Source organism: Pristiophorus japonicus, chromosome 13 (assembly GCF_044704955.1).
Source record: "Pristiophorus japonicus isolate sPriJap1 chromosome 13, sPriJap1.hap1, whole genome shotgun sequence".
Taxonomy (NCBI): Eukaryota; Metazoa; Chordata; class Chondrichthyes; family Pristiophoridae; genus Pristiophorus; species Pristiophorus japonicus.
In genome coordinates this window covers 55,064,595-55,083,906 of record NC_091989.1, presented here as the reverse complement: position 1 = coordinate 55,083,906, position 19,312 = coordinate 55,064,595, and the positions used below count along the sequence as shown (strand labels likewise).

At 44.0% G+C, this 19,312-nt stretch overlaps 1 protein-coding gene across 2 annotated transcripts in view; it reads right to left on the bottom strand.

Annotated features, from left to right (window-relative positions):
• LOC139278575 (proton myo-inositol cotransporter-like) overlaps window positions 1-19,312 on the bottom strand; it is a 243,509-nt gene that overhangs the window by 104,806 nt on the left and 119,391 nt on the right. For both annotated transcript variants that reach the window (XM_070897498.1, XM_070897499.1), the window contains exon 4: window positions 8,833-8,941. In XM_070897498.1, the coding sequence (XP_070753599.1) occupies window positions 8,833-8,941 (109 nt within the window). The remainder of the gene's footprint in view (window positions 1-8,832; window positions 8,942-19,312) is intronic.

The following is a 19,312-nucleotide window of genomic DNA, read 5'->3' as shown; positions in this document are numbered from 1 at the left end:
GCATCAGATGATTGCGCAGAAGGTTGGTGTTGTTGGTGGTGATGCTGGTGTGTTTAGTGATGTCGGTGTTGGGGCTGATCGTGGTTGGATTCTAACAACCAAGGTGAGATTTTTTCAAGGGCACCGATGCTGCTGGAATAAATGGCAGGTGAGATTGAGATGACAGAAGTGCCCTGTCAATGGTGAGAGAGCTTGCTCCAAGGAGGTGACAGTGAACAGAGAGTTAATTGCAAACAGTGCATACAGCTCAAAAGTCTCTTCCAAAGCCTGAAGGCTTCAGCTTCTGACATTGGAAAGTGAACAGCTGTGAAATGGTAGCTTTTATACCACTTTTGCAGCTGTTAACTAGCCAACGCAATAAGAGAGTCACTGAGAACCCGATTCCACTTACCTGGCGTGTTCTCCAAGGCATGGCAAACTTGTCAAAAGGTTGGTAAAATTGTAAGTGCCTGCTTTAAAGCCTCTTAACTAACATTTAAGTACCTTTTAATGACGTTAATTACCTGACCCGCCGCTTGCTGTCGGGTCTGCGATCTGAACGCAGATATGACATGTCAGAGACTTGCACAGAGGCGGGTTCAAAGTGGGATCGCGACCCGCTATCAAACACGGCCATTTTGACAGTGGACCCGCCTCCAAACCTGCACTCGCAGGGCTGGAAGATTCTGGCCTATGCTTCCCCATATCAATGGGTGTTCCTATTTAAATAACTCCCTGCAGCCTAACCTTCACAAGTCTTTCCTGAGGCCTCTCTGCCTCACTGCGTCCCGGTTTCAAAAGCTCGACTGCCTACCAGCGTCTGTGATTCTCCTTTATCCCTCACTGTTCACAGGCAGAAACAGATCAAAGACCTACAAGCATAATGGAGTCAAGATATTTATCAATTATAGAAACCAGCAGACAAATTGCTCATTATTTGCCATCTATTAGGAAACATTAGCTCATTATCATCTTAATCTTTTTTAATTGCAAAAATAGTTTGCTTTAAAATGCAACATTGAAAGCTACTCTTCTTCCAATCCAGAACAAAAAATGCTCAAGACAGCAGGCCAGGCAGCATCTCAGAAGGGAACAGACAGTTTAACATTTCAGGTGTGGATCTTTTGTCAGAGCTAGGAAATTAACTGTATTTAAGAAGAAACAGAACAAAGGGAAAAGGGGTTAAAATATACATTTAAATGCAAGTGAAAAGAAATAGAATGACCTGAATAGCGCTGAAGTGGAAAACAAGAAATGATTGAATGTCTGAAGCAATATTAACTGGGACAATAGAAGGCATAATGAGAGGAAGTAATTACATTTATGAGACACAGAGGCCCCAAGTTTCCACACGCTACAAAACGGGCGCCCCTCCGAGCTGGGCGCCCGTTTTTCGCGCCGAAAAAAAAACGCGCGATTCTGGAGCGCCCTGCAGCTCCATGTCTGCTTGGCGCTCCGCCCAGGGGGCGGAGCCTACCACTCACGCCGATTTTGTAAGTGGGAGGGGGCAGGTACCATTTAAATTAGTTTTTTTCTTGCCGGCAACCCTGCGCGTGCGCGTTGGAGCGTTTGCGCATGCGCAGTGTGAAGGAAACATTGGCACTCGGCCATTTTTGTAGTTCTTTGTAGCTGTTTAATTTTTGAACATTTTAAAATAAAAGCACATTGCCCTTCCATGATCAGCACTGAGGCTTCTTGCAGCAGTGAGAAGGTGCAGGAAGCCTCAGAAAGTTGAGGCAGCCGTTTCCCGACGGCCTCCCCCCGCTGCCGTCGGGAATGGCTGCTGAACTTGTGAGGCTTCCTGCAGCCTTCTCACTGTCTCCTTCCCCCCCCCACCCACCGTCTGGAATGGCTTCCTCCTCCCCCCCCTGCTGCGTTCGGTCGGTCGGTCCCGCACTCCCTTCCTCCCCCCCCGCCCGCCGTCGGGAACGGCTGCCTCCTCCCCCCCTGCCGTCGGGAACGAAAGGCTGCCTCAACTTGTGAGGCTTCCTGCAGCATTCTCCCTGGCTGAAGCACTTTCACACAGGTAGGAAGATGGTTTATTTAATCTTTTCTTTGCTTATAAATGTTTATTCAGGTTGGATTTATTTGTATAATATTTGTAGAAGTATAAATAAGGATTTATTATAGAATTTAATGACTTCCCTTCCCCCCCCCCCTTCCCCCCCCACCTCGTTCTGGACGCCTAATTTGTAACCTGCGCCTGATTTTTTAATGTGTGGACAAGGTTTTTTCAGTTCTGCAAAAATCTTCACTTGCTCCATTCTAAGTTAGTTTGGAGTACGTTTTCACTGTGGAAACTTTGAAATCAGGCGTCAGTGGCCGGACACGCCCCCTTTCGAAGAAAAAATTCTGTTCCAAAGTGAAACTGTTCTAACTGACTAGAACTGCAGAAAAAAAAATGTGGAGAATTGCAATTTCGAAGATAGTCCGTTCTCCACCAGTTGCTCCCAAAAATCAGGCGCAAATCATGTGGAAACTTGGAGCCAGAATGTGTGAATAGCAGAGGCGGTGGGGTAAGGCAGGTAGAAACGGAAGCATGAAAAAAACATTTAACTATCTCCTGTTTTTCATGTAAGCAGTTTAGAGGAGATGATATTTTTTCACGTGTATATATCTTACAGTTCTGAAACATTGCCTTTTCTTTTCTCTTTCCAAATGCTGACTAACCTGCAGAATATTCCAGCATTATCTGTTGTTTCAGATTTGCAGCATCTGCAGTTTCTTTGCTTATTCTTTTTGTTCCCCTAAATCCTTCATGATCAGAAGATCCTGAAACCTGACAGCAACATTCACTGGTCTACTGAACTGGAGTCTGGCTTGGCCATCATCTGTATTAGTTTGGGCCAATGAGTTATAGTCAAATCTTTTAATAAAGTTCATAAGGATGAGTAATGATTCTCTGATTAAGAATCCCTCTGATCAAAATTAGATGTGCTGACTTCTGAAGACAATGAAACTTCCACTGGAAATAAGAAGGATGAAAATTTCAATTAATTTCAAAAATAAATCTCAAGAGAGTTTAATTTTTTTCTTTAAAAAAGGAACAAGCGAATATAAACACCTGCACAACATTTTTATTAGCGTACTTTGTGTAGGAATATCCCAGTAAAAAAGACAGAATCGCCCACAGTCCTTTCCAGAAGTCACACAATTAGCAACTCTTCATGCCCCTACCAAGCTCATCTTGTTCAACAAATCTATGTCGTGTTCCATTGACCCCATCCCACTAATTGCTGACCACCCAACCTCCCACCCTGGCCCCTAGTTTAACTGACATTGTAAATGGTTTCCCGCCCTCAAAAAACCTAAACTCCATCACCCTTGAGCTTGATGACCAAAACTGAATCCTGATCCCACTATGTCTCAAATTTAAAATTCTCATCCTCATGGTTAAATAGCCTCACCCCAATCTCTCTAAGCTCCTCCAGCCCTAAAACTCTCCACGTAGTCAGGAAAAGAAATCTTTGGATAGATTGCATATTGATCCTGCCTTTGCATCCATTAATTTTTATACACAGCTTTTTTCCCCTTGTCTAGCAGCTTCATAGGATATACGACACAGAAACAGGCCATTTGGCCCAACCAGTCCATGCCAGTGTTTATGTTCCACTTTAGCCTCTTCCCGTCTTTCCTCATCTAAATCTATCAGCATAACCCTCCAGGTCCCTTCTCTCTCTCATATGCTTGTCTAGCTTCCCCTTAAATGCATCTATTCTATTCGCTTCAACCGCTCCCTGTGGTAGCGAGTTCCACATTCTCACCACTCTTTGGGTAAAGACGTTTCTTCTGAAGTCCCAATTGGATTTTTTGGTGACTATCTTATATTGATGACTTCTAGTTATGCTCTTCTCCACAAGTGGAAACATTCTCTCTGTAGCCACTCTATCAAAACTTTTCATAATTTTAAAGACCTCTATTAGGTCACCCCACAGCCTTCTTTTTTCAAGAGAAAAGAGACTCAGCCTGTTCATCCTTTCCTGATATGTATACCCTCGCATTTCTGGTATTATCCTTGTAAATCTTCTCTGCATCCTCTCCAGTATCTCTATATCCTTTTTCTAATATGGCAACCAGCACTGTACACAGTACTCTAGTGTGGTCTAATCAAGGTTCAATGCAGGTTGAGCATAACTTCCCTACTTTTCAATTCTATCCCTCTAGAAATAAACCCTAGTGGTCAGTTTGCTTTTTGTTATGGCCTTGCTAATCTGTATTGCAACTTTTAATGATTTGCGTATTTGCACTCCAAGTTCCTCTACTCCACCTACACTCGCACCCTCCAAGTAATAAGTGATCTCCCTATTCTTCCTACCAAAATGTAATACCTCACATTTATCTTTGTTGAACTTCATTTGCCAATTATATGTCCATTCTCCAAGTTTATTAATGTCCTCCTAAATTCCTCACGGTTGACGGTGGATAAGAAATGGCAAACATTTAAAGATCACATGGATGAACTTCAACAATTGTACATCCCTGTCTGGAGTGAAAATAAAACGGGGAAGGTGGCTCAACCGTGACTATAAAGGGAAATTAAGGATAGTATTAAATCCAAGGAAGAGGCATATAAGTTGGCCAGAAAAATCAAGAGGCATATAAATTGGCCAGAAAAATCAGCAAACCTGAGGACTGGGAGAAATTTAGAATTCAGCAGAGGAGGACAAAGGGCTTAATTAGGAGGTGGGAAATAGAGTATGAGAGGAAGCTTGCAGGGAACATAAAAACTGATTGCAAAAGCTTCTATCGATATGTGAAGAGAAAAAGATTAGTGAAGACAAACGTCGGTCCCTTGCAGTCAGATTCAGGTGAATTTATAATGGGGAACAAAGATTTGGCAGACCAGTTGAACAATTACTTTGGTTCTGTCTTCACGAAGGAAGACACAAATAACCTTCTGGAAGTACTGGGGGACCGAGGGTCTAGTGAGAAGGAGGAACTGAAGGATATCCTTATTAGGCGGGAAATTGTGTGAGGGAAATTGATGGGATTCAAGGCCGATAAATCCCCGGGGCCTGATAGTCTGCATCCCAGACTACTTAAGGAAGTGGCCCTAGAAATAGTGGATGCATTGGTGATCATTTTCCAACAGTCTATCGACTCTGGATCAGTTCCTATGGACTGGAGGGTAGCTAATGTAACACCACTTTTTAAAAAAGGAGGGAGAGAAAACGAGTAATTATAGACCGGTTAGCCTGACATCAGTAGTGGGGAAAATGTTGGAATCAATTATTAAAGATGAAAAAGCAGAGCATTTGGAAAGCAGTGACAGGATCGGTCCAAGTCAGCATGGATTTATGAAAGGGAAATCATGCTTGACAAATCTTCTGGAATTTTTTGAGGATGTAACGAGTAGAATGGACAAGGGAGAACCAGTGGATGTGGTGTATTCGGACTTTCAAAAGGCTTTTGACAAGGTCCCACACAAGAGATTGGTGTGCAAAATCAAAGCACATGATATTGGGGGTAATGTACTGACGTTGATAGAGAACTGGTTGGCAGACAGGAAGCAGAGAGTCAAGATAAACGGGTCCTTTTCAGAATGGCAGGCAGTGACTAGTGGGGTACCGCAGGGCTCAGTGCTGGGACCCCAGCTCTTTATAATATACATTAATGATTTAGATGAAGGAATTGAGTGTAATATCTCCAAGTTTGCAGATGACACTAAACTTGGTGGCGGTGTGGGCTGTGGGGAGAACGCTAAGAGGCTGCAGGGTGACTTGGACAGGTTAGGTGAGTGGGCAAATGCATGGCAGATGCAGTATAATGTGGATAAATGTGAGGTTATCCACTTCAGGGCAAAAACACGAAAGCAGAATATTATCTGAATGGTGGCAGATTAGGAAAAGGGGAGGTGCAACGAGACCTGGCTGTCATGGTTCATCAATCATTGAAAGTTGGCATGCAGGTACAGCAGGTGGTGAAGAGGCAAATGGTATGTTGGCCTTCATAGCTAGGGGATTTGAGTACAGGAGCAAGGAGGTCTTACTGCAGTTGTACAGGGCCTTGGTGAGGCCTCACCTGGAATATTGTGTTCAGTTTTTTGTCTCCTAATCTGAGGAAAGACATTCTTGCTATTGAGGGAGTGCAGCGAAGGTTCACCAGACTGATTCCTGGGATGGCTGGACTGACATAAGAGAGACTGGATCAACTGAGCCTTTACACACTGGAGTTTAGAAGGATGAGAGGGGATCTCATAGAAACATATAAGATTCTGACGGGACTGGACAGGTTAGATGTGGGAAGAATGTTCCCGATGTTGGGGAAATCCAGAACCAGGGGACACAGTCTTAGGATAAGGGGTAGGCCATTTAGGACTGAGATGAGGAGAAACTTCTTCACTCAGAGAGTTGTTAATCTGTGGAATTCCCTACCGCAGAGAGTTATTGATGCCAGTTCATTGGATATATTCAAGAGGGAGTCAGATATGGCCCTTACGGCTAAAGGGATCAAGGGGTATGGAGAGAAAGCAGGAAAGGGGTACTGAGGGAATGATCAACCATGATCTTATTGAATGGTGGTGCAGGCTCGAAGGGCTGAATGGCCTATCCCTGCAACTATTTTCTATGTTTCTATGCTGACTATTCATTATTATATTTTTGGTTTCTAGATGTTCTTCTATTTTCTCCTTTAGTAGGGATTCCATTATTTTTTCTCCCACCGATGTGCAGCTGACTGGTCTATAATTCCCTGGACATGTTCTATCACCCTTCTTAAACATAGATATTATATGCTAGCTATTCGCCAATCCTCTGGTACTACACCTTTTTCTAACAAATTTTTAAATATGTGTAGTAATGCCTCTGCTATCTCTTCCCTGGATTCTTTTAAAATGTGTGGATGCAATCCATCTGGATCAGGGGTTTTATCCTCTTTGAGTTTGATTAGTTTATTTAATATATCTCCTCTTTTTATTTTAAATGCACTTATCCCATCATCCAATATCATGTCCGCCTGTTCTACCGCCCTGGTAAATACAAATTCAATTCATCATTGTGAACAATAGCTGAGGTCTATGGAACATTCTGACAAAAGAATCTACTGAGCATAGTTCAAGTAACACTCCTGGCTGGGAGAGAAAACCCATTTACATTCCTTGGTTTTTGTATGGCTGGAACTTTTGCTGTCCTGCTTAAAAGAAAGCTCTGCACATGACTGGTTACTTGCATGTGCAGAGTTCACTCCCAGCAGTATAAATGTTTAAATGCTTCATAACACTTTGCAAATCAGAAAGAAGGCAAGAAGGAAAGAAGAAAGAAGGAAAGAAAATACATTGAATTTATATAGTGCCTTTCACAATCTCAGGATATCCCAAAGCACTTCACAGTCAATTAAGTATTTTGAAGTGCAGTCTCTGCTGTAATGCAGAGAAACACAGCAGCCATTTTCCATGCAGCAAGGTCCCACAAACAGCAATGACCAGATAATGCGCTTTTGGTGGTGCTCACTGAGTGATAACCATTGGCCAAGACACAGGGGAGAAATTCCCTGGTCTTCTTTGACTAGTACCATGAGATTTTTTATCTCTATCTGAGAGGGCAGGCAGTGAAAAGGGTTGGTGAAAAGCTGAAATTGCTTTGTGCCAACACTAAACATACACTGTTAATTCACCGAGAGATAATTAATTGTTTACTGCATTTACAAAATACAGCCTAGTTGTAGAGGATGCATTCGAATTGTTATAAATCTTATCATTCCAAGAGCATTCAAAAATCAGAGTTGTTAATTGCACATAGTTTCATTATGAGAACTGCAACAAAGTGCACATCTTTGGTATTTGTGCCCTATTGCTTGATTGGGTGTGTTAGTAAGTTAGTTAACTATATCCTTTGGCTTATAAAAGGACAAATAAACAGTATGCTATTTCAATAATACACTGAAAATAGTAGACTTGAAAAATTAGTGACTTTACAAATATGTAGAAAGGTCTTAAAACAGTATCACATACCTTCAGGGAAGGACACCTGCAGTCTTTGCTGGTTTGGCCTCTATGTGACTCCAGTTTTTCACCAACTGCCCTCTAAAGTGGCCTAGAAAACCATTCAGTTGTATCAAACTGCTACACTGCAGCAGTTCAAGAAGGTGGCTCACCACCACCTTCTTAGTGCAACTAGGGTGGCCAGCCTTGCCAGTGACCCCCACAACCCAAGAATGAATACAAAAAACATAATCCACTTCTTCAGATTGACTTCTGCAGAAGTCTCCTAACATCGTTTATTAAAACACTGAAATGTATTACCAATCTTCGCTAAATTACTGCATTGATTTTTTTTCATTAAAAGTAATATGAAAAATAAGTACACAAAAGTTAACTAGAATTTGAAACTCTTTGCCACAAATTATTGAAGCAGATTTCACAAATTCATTTAAAAAGGAGTTAGCTACTTTTAAAGTAATATTAAATGACATGGAGAGCAAGCAAAATGGGATTAGACTAAGTCGTTAATGTGGATAAAAATGGCGTAGACTCAGAGAACCAAATAACTTGTTTTTGTGCTGCCATTTTAGGATTCTTCCAACATGCTGAAATTCTGCAGAATGTTTGGACATTTCTGGATTTGGTACTTCCAACAATTCGGCTCTACAGCAACAAAATACTCATTTACACAATTAACCAGTTGACACTATCCTGTAGAAGATAGTTGAGGACATGACGTATTTTGTACAGTATTTCAAAACCTGCCGTGGCTCATCATCCATAACACACAGAGAAGTTCTTTACAAGGCAAAAAAAGTTTAAACTTCTAATTCATAATATTACTTGCAACATTACAGAGAGAAAAGCATTTAAAAATCAAATCAATGCTTAAAGAATTATGTCAGCATAATTTCAGGAGGGAATTGGGTACATACATGACTGTGTTGATACCAGCAAGTTGCTGAAAGAGCTGCAATCCACATCCAACTATCAGCGCTCTACGAGCTGGGGGGTAGGTTAACATCTTCCACAACACAGTACCACCTATTACAAAGGAGAATTCAAATCATTTAACTGTACATACACAACACGTACCATAGGACTTACACAACATTTTCACTTCAAGAACCTGTAATTGTCTTAAGTTCAAGAGGAAACAAGAAGAAATGTGTTGGTTTCCAACAAAAACAATTTCTGAATGAGTTAATTCATAGTGAACTCCATATACAGACTCCTGGCAATGTTTCTGCCCAAATTCCACCGAGCAGAAAATGATACTCTGCCACAAAAATACTGCTATTAGTGCCACTATGCCTTCTCCCCATTAACTTCAGCACAGCGAATGCTTACTGCGAATAAAATCGAAATGCCAATTTGATAAATTATTAATAGTCAGGTGACAATAGGTTGGTCTGCCATTTTCAAATGTTTTAAACTCATTTACACCATGAGCACTAAATTACAAAGTTTAGTACTATCAGTAGATTTAGGCCAATACAGTTTTAAAAAGCATAACAGAATTTAGAATAAAAGATAATGCAATGCATAACACATCGTAAAACAACAAAAATGTTTTGACATTGCTGCATGGGCCTTTGGGCTCAATTTTCCCCTGTGCCGTTTATTGGCGTGTTGCCAGAGGTACGCTCATTTTTCTTGGCCCGTACTCCAAAAAAATAAGTACCAAGTTTCCCCGTTCTATTTTTTGAATTTGGTGCTGCGCAGCCTGTCCTGTAGCTTCGCGGGGGGAGGGGGTGGCGGCGGTGGAGCCTAATGTCTGCGCCGAAAAAAATTATGCTTCTCCTTCTGCGCATGCGCGAAAAAACAAAAGGATGTTTTTGACGTGACTGCTATGGGCACGCATGCCCAGTGCAGCTCCCGGTCTGCATTCAGCCATTTTTAAAGAGCCAGTTGTGTGTGAGAACTTTAATTCTCATTGAAAAATCAGAGCTGCAATACAATATGCAACGTGGCTCAATTTCTTACAGGATGAAGTGGAGGCACTAGTTGCTGTGCTTGAGGCCAGACAGCACGAGCTAGACACCAGCAGAGGTCACATAAAAATTTCACCTTAAAAAAAGGAAAAAATGCTGGAACCAACTTGCAGAAGATTACTGTGCCATGGTGACCACCCCAATGTCTGGAGGCCAGTGCAAAAAGTGGCAGGACCTTGGTCAAGTAGTAATATTTTCATTTATTCAATGGAATTGCAATTGTAAATGTGACCAGCTGTATATGTCCCACCTAGCAGAAAGACACCCTCTCTAAAAAGTTATATTTTCATCTTTGCAGAGGAAGGTGGCACACAACAAATGGGAAAGAAGTCGAACAGGAGGAGGCCCTGCAAATCTGCACCCACTGACACCTCTGGAAGAGAGGGTTGCTACTTTGATGGGTCCTGCCTGGAGAAAAGCAACCACCACTGCACAAGCTGGACCCACACTCGAGGGAGAAGGTAAGTCTTGCAAATTCAACAGTCTGGCTTTGATAAATGTTAAGTATTGCGCGGGCTAGCCATGCTTCGGTTCATGAGGATGTCTCCATCAGCTACACTTCGGTTGATGCAATGTGCTATCATTCATTGTGGTCCTTCAAATCAACTGCTGCATGCGCTGTGTGAGCCTACTCATGTCACTCACCCTGCCCCTTCCTCTGCTGCTAACCATTGTCTGTTCTGTTATATTTTGCAGAACTTGAGGCCAACCCTGACAATGCAGAAGATTCAGATGCAGACAAGCCTGAAGAGGAGAACATTTTCCAATCCCACCTTCCAGACCAAAAACATGGAGATGAGGGGGAGAGGGAGGTGATGGATGAAGCCCCCACTGTTGTACTCATTCTAGAGGAGGTGCAGGTACCGCCCAATTAGGTGCCAGCCCCTTTCCTGATTGGTACCAGTGTTGTTGGGACATTCCATGGTTTCCCACCGTCCGAGGCTGTGGGTCCCAGTGGAATGCAGCGAGGCACAGCCAGGGCCCCACCATCCGAGACTGCGGGTCCCAGTGGGATGCAGCGAGGCACACCCACGGGCCCCACCATCTGAGGCTGCAGGTCCCAGTGGGATGCAGCGAGCCACACCCAGGGTGAGATGGGGAAGGAGAGCTCGACAGCGCTCTCATGATGTGCAGGATTTAACAGATGTAGTTCAGATGATGGCAATGCGAGCACTGACCTTATGCAATCACTCGTGGACACCATCAGCGGGGTCGGTGATGAGGTACCGGGACTTTCGGGAGAAGTAACTTTCACGAGAAATGGGAACACTGTCCAGGAACATGAGGGAGGGAATGTTTCAGGTAGTTGAAACACTGTCAGGGCACACGAGGGAGGGAATGTCGAAGTTAACTGCTGCAATAAGGGAACATGTGCAAACCCCGCGCTCATTGACAGAATCAACTGCCACTCCCACTCCAATCCCCAGACCAGACTCTGAAGAGGCCGAAGCCGGGCCCTCCACATTACCGCCTCCACCAACCCCCCCCAATCCCCACCCTACATCACCGCCTCCACCACCCCCCAGCCCCCCCCCCCCCCCCCCCCCACATCAAGAAGTGCACATGGTCGAAAGAATAAGATTGGTACCAACCCGAGAAACGTTGCGCCACCGCCTGGGCAGGGGTGGAGTCAACAAGACCAAACGCAGTGGGCGGTATTAGAATAAGGGGGAGGAGAGATGGGTGCAGCCTTTCTTTGCTGCTGTTGTTATTATTATTGTTGTTACTGTTGTAACTGTTCTCAAATTAAAAGTTTTTTTGTAAGTTATGTAAATTTACAAGTTTATAAGTGATCTTAAGGTTTTTAAGTGATCTTGGAGTTTGTAAGTGATGTTAAAGTTTGTAAGTGATCTTAACTGAAAACTTAAAAAATATTCTCATATCAAACTTCAAAGTTAAGTACAAACAAATGTTTGTTAAATTTTTTAATAAAATATATTTTACATTATAACTGAATAATTTTGATTATTTGTTCCAATATTAACACAACCTTTTGAAGTAAACAAGAATCATTTCCATCATGTGTTCCATTAACACAACACAACATTACGGAACAGGTCCAAACAGTAAACATGGTCCATTTGGAATAGTTTACCACTGAGCCTTCAGGCAGCAAGGCGTTCAATGATGAGCTGCTGGCACAAGGCTCGAGCAATCGTTAAAGGGGCACGGTGGCCTGCTCTCCTCCGCTGTCGTGCTCTGGGTTCAGGTAGTTGCATGGCTTCCTTGACCTCGTCGTCATCTGCATCTTCCTCATCATCATCAGCCACTCTCACCTCAGGGTAGTCTTCTACTTCCAGCTGCTGCTGCCTCATGATGACTAAGTTTTGCAGCATGTAGCACACAACAGTGAATTAACCGACAATCTTCAGGAAAGTATCGCATTCGGAATGGTCCTGGCATTGGAAACTCTGTTTCAAGATGCCAATTGTTCTCTCTCTTATGCTGCGCGTCGCAATGTGCGACATGTTGTATTCCCGGTCAGCTTCCTTCCGGGTTATGCATAGGGGCGCCATGAGCCAGGCGGCGAGGCGGTACTCTTTGTCTCCCAGTAGCCAGCTCTGCCCTTCTAGCTGCTGCTGAAACATGGCAGATATAACGCTGTCGTGTAGGGTGACCGTATCATGGTTACTCCCAGGATATCTTGCATCAACTGACATGATGCGATGCATGTGGTCACACACGAGTTGCATATTAATGGAATGGAAGCCTTTTCTGTACATCTCGGAATCCTCCAAATGTGCTTGCAAGGCAATGTGGGTACAATCAATGCAACCCTATACCTTTGGGAAGCCAGCAATCCTGGAGAAGCCCACAGTTCTTTCACGCATTGCCTGTGTGGTCATGGGGAACTTTATGCACTCATTCCGCCAGGCATATAGTGCAGCAGTCACCTACCAAATGCAGATATGTGTTGCATATTCAGAAATGGCGCACACATCCCCAGTTGTGGCCAGGAACGATCCAGATGCATAGAATGAAAGTGCAGCTGTAACCTTCACTTCAACTGACAAAGCTGTCCTCCTGACACTTCTAGGTTGCAGGTCTGCTTCTGCTATCTCACAGATCTCAGTTACAACTTCTTTGCGGAAACGTAGCCTTCTAACACAGTTTGCATCACTCAGGTGCAGGTACGAATGTCTGTCTCGATATACCCGATGTGGGTAAGGCCTCCTGCCCATCATCCTACGTGTTCAGAGGTTCCTCATGCGATGACGTCGAATCAATTGTCTCCTCTGCAGCACCATCAAGCAAAAGGCTTGCATGAGGTATGGCATTGTCAAGTATTGCCCCCATGATTAAATTGTATCTTTGCAAGAAGCTCAAAACGGCAGGCAGGACAAGGTTCTTTGTTCTCTCGCTCCCCAAGGTCGACACCCTAGTATGGATGATCGGGAAACACCGCACCCCCCCCCCCCCCCACTCCGCCCCCCGAATCTTTATTTGATGCATAGTGGCATAGTGTAAGGCTTCCCATGCCTTCAGTTTGCTTTCCACACCCACCCCTCCAAGGCTTCATTTGACGCATAGTGACATAGTATAAGGCTTCTCAGACACCGCACCCGCTCCCCCCACCCCACCACCCCTCCCCCACCCCACCCCAGGCTTCTTTTCAAGCCAAGCTCCAAGCTCGTGTCTGGGCGAGGGATCGATTCTGCAGGCTGATGCTCCTACCCTCGAGCCCGGTTTGGAGACATTCAGTGGTGGTGTGGCACTTTAAAAAAAATCAAAACTTAAAGAATTCCATGAAACTTCCATTTTCTGCATTTTAAGTTTGAAAAATTTAAGTTTGATGATGCATATTTATGTGGCCTTGACTCCCTCCAAAACTTTGCCTAAAAACAATGGCGTCTTTTTGCGCCGATTTTTTGATGTGCGCAGAAGTGCCCAGAAGATTTTTCGGGAATGGTCACATAAGCTGTCCTAGGAGAAATGTAAATTGGCCAAACTTGCATAATTGTGAAAAACTGACGCAGACATCAGGTTATGCCCACTATGACGCAAAAAATGAACCTAAAAAATCATAACTAACAGTTATGCTGGCGCACAATCTTTGGGGAAACTTGGATTTTTTAAATTGAGGCCCAAAAATGCAGCGTGCGTCAAAAAAAACAGCGCAAATCTCTATGGAAAATTGAGTCCAATGTATGTAAAGTGGCTATCAACTATGAAGTTGTATTACTCCAACACTCAGAAAAAGCTTGTGATTACAATAGCTTCATGTAAAAAGTAATTTATATGTTGCAACTGACATTTTCATTTGAAACATTTGATAATATTCAAAATCATACCTAGAGAGGTATCTAGAGAGTGAAGATAGAAAATTCCAGCTTCAGTACAGAATTAAGAGGCACTATGATGCAATTTTTTTTTTAAAAAGCTAAATTAGATATATATGCACACAAGCTACACATTTTAGCTTTTAAAATACTACTGAGCACTGCTAATCTATTCAGTAACAAGGATTCAAGAACAAAATTGTTCACAACCAATGGAAAATTCTCAGCTAATTAGGTTGTAACGAGATTGTTTTGAGCACTTTCTCATTTCGATCGTCAGAAAATATGATCACTAAAAGTGGATTGCAATGTTCAAGATATTTAGTCTGACTTTCTCAAAAGAAGCACCAAGAAACAAGATTAAGAAAAAACAGAAAAATAAATTAAATGCCCAATTATAATGAGGGCAGGGAGAAGCTTGTTCAAATATGGAGAGACAGAGGGGCTGAAATTCAGTGCAGCCAGAAAGCTGGTGGTGTTAAGGCCTTTTTTCCCTGATTAGCACTGCAAAGTTTGCGACGGCCATTGGATCCAAATTCAGCTTTCTGACGACAAAAAAGTGTTCCAGTCTTATTAGCCCTTCAAAGCTGAAAGTTTGCAGTCTTAATCGGGGCTTTATTCCCACAGGAAATTCACCCTTAGGGTGATGTGGCAGTTGCCATTGCAGCAAAGGCTCAAGGGAACGAGCATATCGGTGCTGCTTTGGAGAGGGTGGTCGCAGCTTTGCAAGAGTCGAAGGAGTGTCTTAAATGCTGTCATATCTGGTGGCTTTCAGACTGTGGCTGCTCGCATGCAGTCTCAGCTGGATGCCCCCCCTCCCCCAACCCCCCCCCCCCCCCCCGAGACCTGTTTTGTTTTCGTGGCTGGGTCTACCATGGACCACGGGGAACCTTCCAGTGTGGCGCCACAGCACCCTCAGATTGTTGGTGGTGGTATTGTACTGCCCCTGGTGAGTTAATCAGACTCCTCGGGCCAGGATATGAATGATGCGCTCCCTCTGGCTCGCAGTATTCCTGGCCCCAGACTTGTCACTCCGCCAGTGCCTCCATGCATGGCCTCGCCCGAGCCAAGTCAGACTGAACTCTCCCAGGAGGGTGTTGACCAGTCTCCAGCCGGATTTTCCAGACCCAAAACTGCTCGAGGGCGTCCTAAAAGGACATCTGCAGCTTCCACAAATGAACACTATCCATCATCATCAGGCAGTCCCTCGAAATCAAGGAAGACTTGCTTCCACTCTAAAAGTGAGTTCTCAGGGGGCTGTACAGTCCAATACGGGAATTACAGTCTCTGTCACAGGTGGGACAGACAGTCGTTAGAGGAAAGGGTGGGTGGGGAGTCTGGTTTGCCGCACGCTCCTTCTGCTGCTTGTGCTTGTTTTCTGCATGCTCTCGGCGATGAGACTCGAGGTGCTCAGCGTCCTCCCAGATGTTCTTCCTCTACTTAGGGCAGTCTTTGGCCAGGGACTCCCAGGTGTCGGTGGGGATGTTGCACTTTATCAAGGAGGCTTTGAGGGTGTCCTTGAAACGTTTCCTTTGCCCACCTGGGGCTCGCTTGCTGTGTAGGAGTTCAGAGTAGAGTGCTTGCTTTGGGAGTCGTGTCGTGCATGTGAACAATGTGGCCCGCCCAACGGAACTGGTCAAGTGTGGTCAGTATTTCGATGCTGGGGATGTTGGCCTGATCGAGAACGCTGACGTTGGTTGTCTATCCTCCCAGGGGATTTGCAGCGACATCGTCGGTGGTATTTCTCCAGCGATTTGAGGTGTCTGCTGTATATGGTCCACGTCGCTGAGCCATACAGGAGTGCGAGTATTACTACAGCCTTGTAGACCATAAGCTTGGTGCCAGATTTGAGAGCCTGATCTTCGAATAGTCTCTTCCTCAGGCGACCGAAGACACATACACACTTAATTTCAGGCTCTTCAAAGTTACCAGATGGAAAGGGTAATGCTTTTACTACAGATAGAGACCACATTTGCTCTTTCCTTTCCCATAATCTGCAGGTTTACAAATTGTCTATATATCCGATGAAACAGAAGTGACAAAGAGACAGACACAGAAATAGAGAGAAAGAATGAGAGCATGAGAAAGAGACAGCCTGTCAATCAGTCTTCCTTAGTTGCATTAAAACTTTCAAATTTGCTGTATCTTACAACTCAGTCTAAATTCTTATAAATCCACTTATAATTTGCTATTTACGTTTACTCACTGACAAATTACCCATCTTTGGAGCCACTGCTGTACTGGGAGGTGAGGAGAGATTATGGATCAGTTCAACAGAGCCAAGAGGCACTCATATGGGAAAGGAAATTCAGAGAATGTGAATAATGTGACAAGACTGCCATGAAAAATTTATTTGACCCATGAATTTAATGGTCCAATTTTAATTTGTTCTGGGACACAATCCGCTAAAATTAATTTATTGTATCTGCTGGGTTATATTGAGCCTCTTGTGGTTGATTTATTACGCCTGTCAAATCAAAATCTTCAAACTAGTCACAGAAATCTATTAAAAATGTTACTGCTGAAAATTTAACATGATTTAGCCACTGAAGTACTTTTGGGCAATATTTGTCACCTTTTGTTATAAACTGGATACTGAAAAGCTTCAACATGTATGGAATGACTGGTGCTGACATTATATAATAAAACTCTACCTCATTGAGATTTATTCATATAAGTGAGGGTTTCAGAGGGCTGAATAGTTTATGAATGTCATCTGATCCTAGAGATTAATTTAAGAACATATAATCATTGTGTATTTGAAAAAAAGGGTTAATTTTCTGTTGTATTGCAAATAGAGTCAGCTGTGGCTCAGTTGGTAGCACCCTTGCCTGCGTGTCAGCAGGTTCAAATGGGTTCAAGTCCCACTCCAGAGACTTGAGCACAAAAATCTAGGTGGACACTCATAGAAACATAGGTAGAAACATAGAAAATAGGTGCAGGAGTAGGCCATTCGGCCCTTCGAGCCCACACCGCCATTCAACAAGATCATGGTGAATCACCCATCTCAGCACCTCCCCCCGCCCCCATGCCCCCTCCACATCCCCCCAGCCGCAAGGACCACATCCAACTCCCTCCCGAACACATCCAATGAACTGGCATCAACAACTCTCCGCGGCAGGGAACCCCACAGGCCAACAACTCCCCAAGTGAAGAAGTCTCTCCCAATCCCAGCCCCAAACAGCCCACCCCCCATCCCAAGAGCGTGCCACCCCCCCGGTTCCGGACCCACCCAACACCGGGAACACTCCCTGTCCCGTCAGAATCCTTCCCAAATGCCGAACACCCCTGGATGTCAAGTGAAGTGAAGTGAAGTACTGCAGTGAAGTGCTGCACTGTCGGAGTTGCCATCTTTCAAATGAGATCTTAAACTGAGGCCCCGTCTGCTCTCTCAGGTGGATGTAAAAGATCCCACAACACTATTTTGAAGAGGAGCAGGAGAGTTATCCCCAGTGTGCTGGCTGATATTTATTCCTCAATCAACATCACTAAAACAGTTTATTTGGTCATTATCACATTGCTGTTTGAGGGAGTTTGCTGTGCGCAAATTAGCTGTTGCGTTTCCTACATTACAACAGTGACGACACTTCAAAAAAGTAATTAATTGGCTGTAAAGCACTTTGGCCCATCCGGTGATCATGAAAGACACTATATAAATGCAAGCCAAAAAGAGTGCTGAGGAGGAAAATGAAGTATTGAGGTGGCCTGTCATTCGAACCAAATGTATTACTGTTGGTGAAATGACTTGAAACTGAAAAGACAACAACACCATACAACCACTCTGGCATTCACATGTTTTACTGTCAAACAATTGTTTGCTAGTCAATGGACTATGTAGAATATATTATACTGGAACTGGAAATAATGGAAATAAGAGACTAGATGTGGTGATAAAAAAGTAAAGGCCTAGATTTTGCGTTAAGAATAACAGTGAGGCGAACAGCATTCACCATTATTATGGAGTAAATCGAACAGCAACTTCCGGCATCTGCACATGTGCAGAAATCAGGAAGTTGCTGTCCGATTTGCCTTGCTCCTCCAGAAACTGCCCTATACCTACCCTTCACTCACCCACCAACAATCTCTATCAATCAGGACTCATACCGAACATGCATAGCTGCAGTTTACTCTCACACACTGAGCATTACTGCCAGCCTTGCACCCACATCTCACAGCTTGCTCACACTGCCAGCTATTCAACCATGACAGCCATATCAACCAAACAGATTGCACCACACTCACTGACACAATCTCTCTTGTAGGACAAGGTGGCGCACAACCGGAACCAGGAGATAACCAGTGGGAGGCAGGTATGTCCGAACCCCCTTGGAGGAGACTGTGCTCGCCATCATTGGAGCAGTCATTGATGAGGCCATGGCCAGTGGCAGGGCTGAAAGACAGGAGAGGACAATATCCTCGTACTTGATCCTCCTTCTCACATCCCACTTCCCCCCTCATCCCACAATCTCTTCTGATTTACGAGCTGCAAATGGTGAAAACATGCACCTCTCGCTTTTCCCCCTGTCCCCTCACCACAACTTTATCCTTGTACCCTTCTCCTTTCAGATACCCAAGAACTGCTACCTGGCCAGGCAGTGGTGGAAGAGCAACAGGTGGAAGACACAAGAACACAAGAAATAGGAGTAGGCCATTTGGCCCCTCGAGTCTGCTCTGCCATTCAATAAGATCATGGCTGATCTTCTACCTCAACTCCACTTGCCTGCACTATTCCTATATCCCTTGATTACCTTAATATCCAAAAATCTATCGATCTCTGTCTTGAATATACTCAAAGACTCAGCCTCCACAGCCCTCTGGGGTAGAGAATTCAAAAGATTCACAACTCACTGAGTGAAGATCTTTCTCCTCATCTCAGTCCTAAATGGCCGACCCCAGGTTCTGAGACTGTGATCTCTGGATCTCGACTCCCCAGCCAGGTGAAACAGCCTTCCTGCATCTACCCTGTCAAGCCCTGTGAGAATTTTAATGAGATCACCTCTCATTCTTCTAAACTCTAGAGAATATAGGCCTAGTCTACTCAATCTTTCCTCATAGGACAATCCCCCCATCCCAGGAATCATTCTGGTGAACCTTTGTTGCATTCCCTCAATGGCAAGTATATCCTTCCTTGGGTAAGGAGA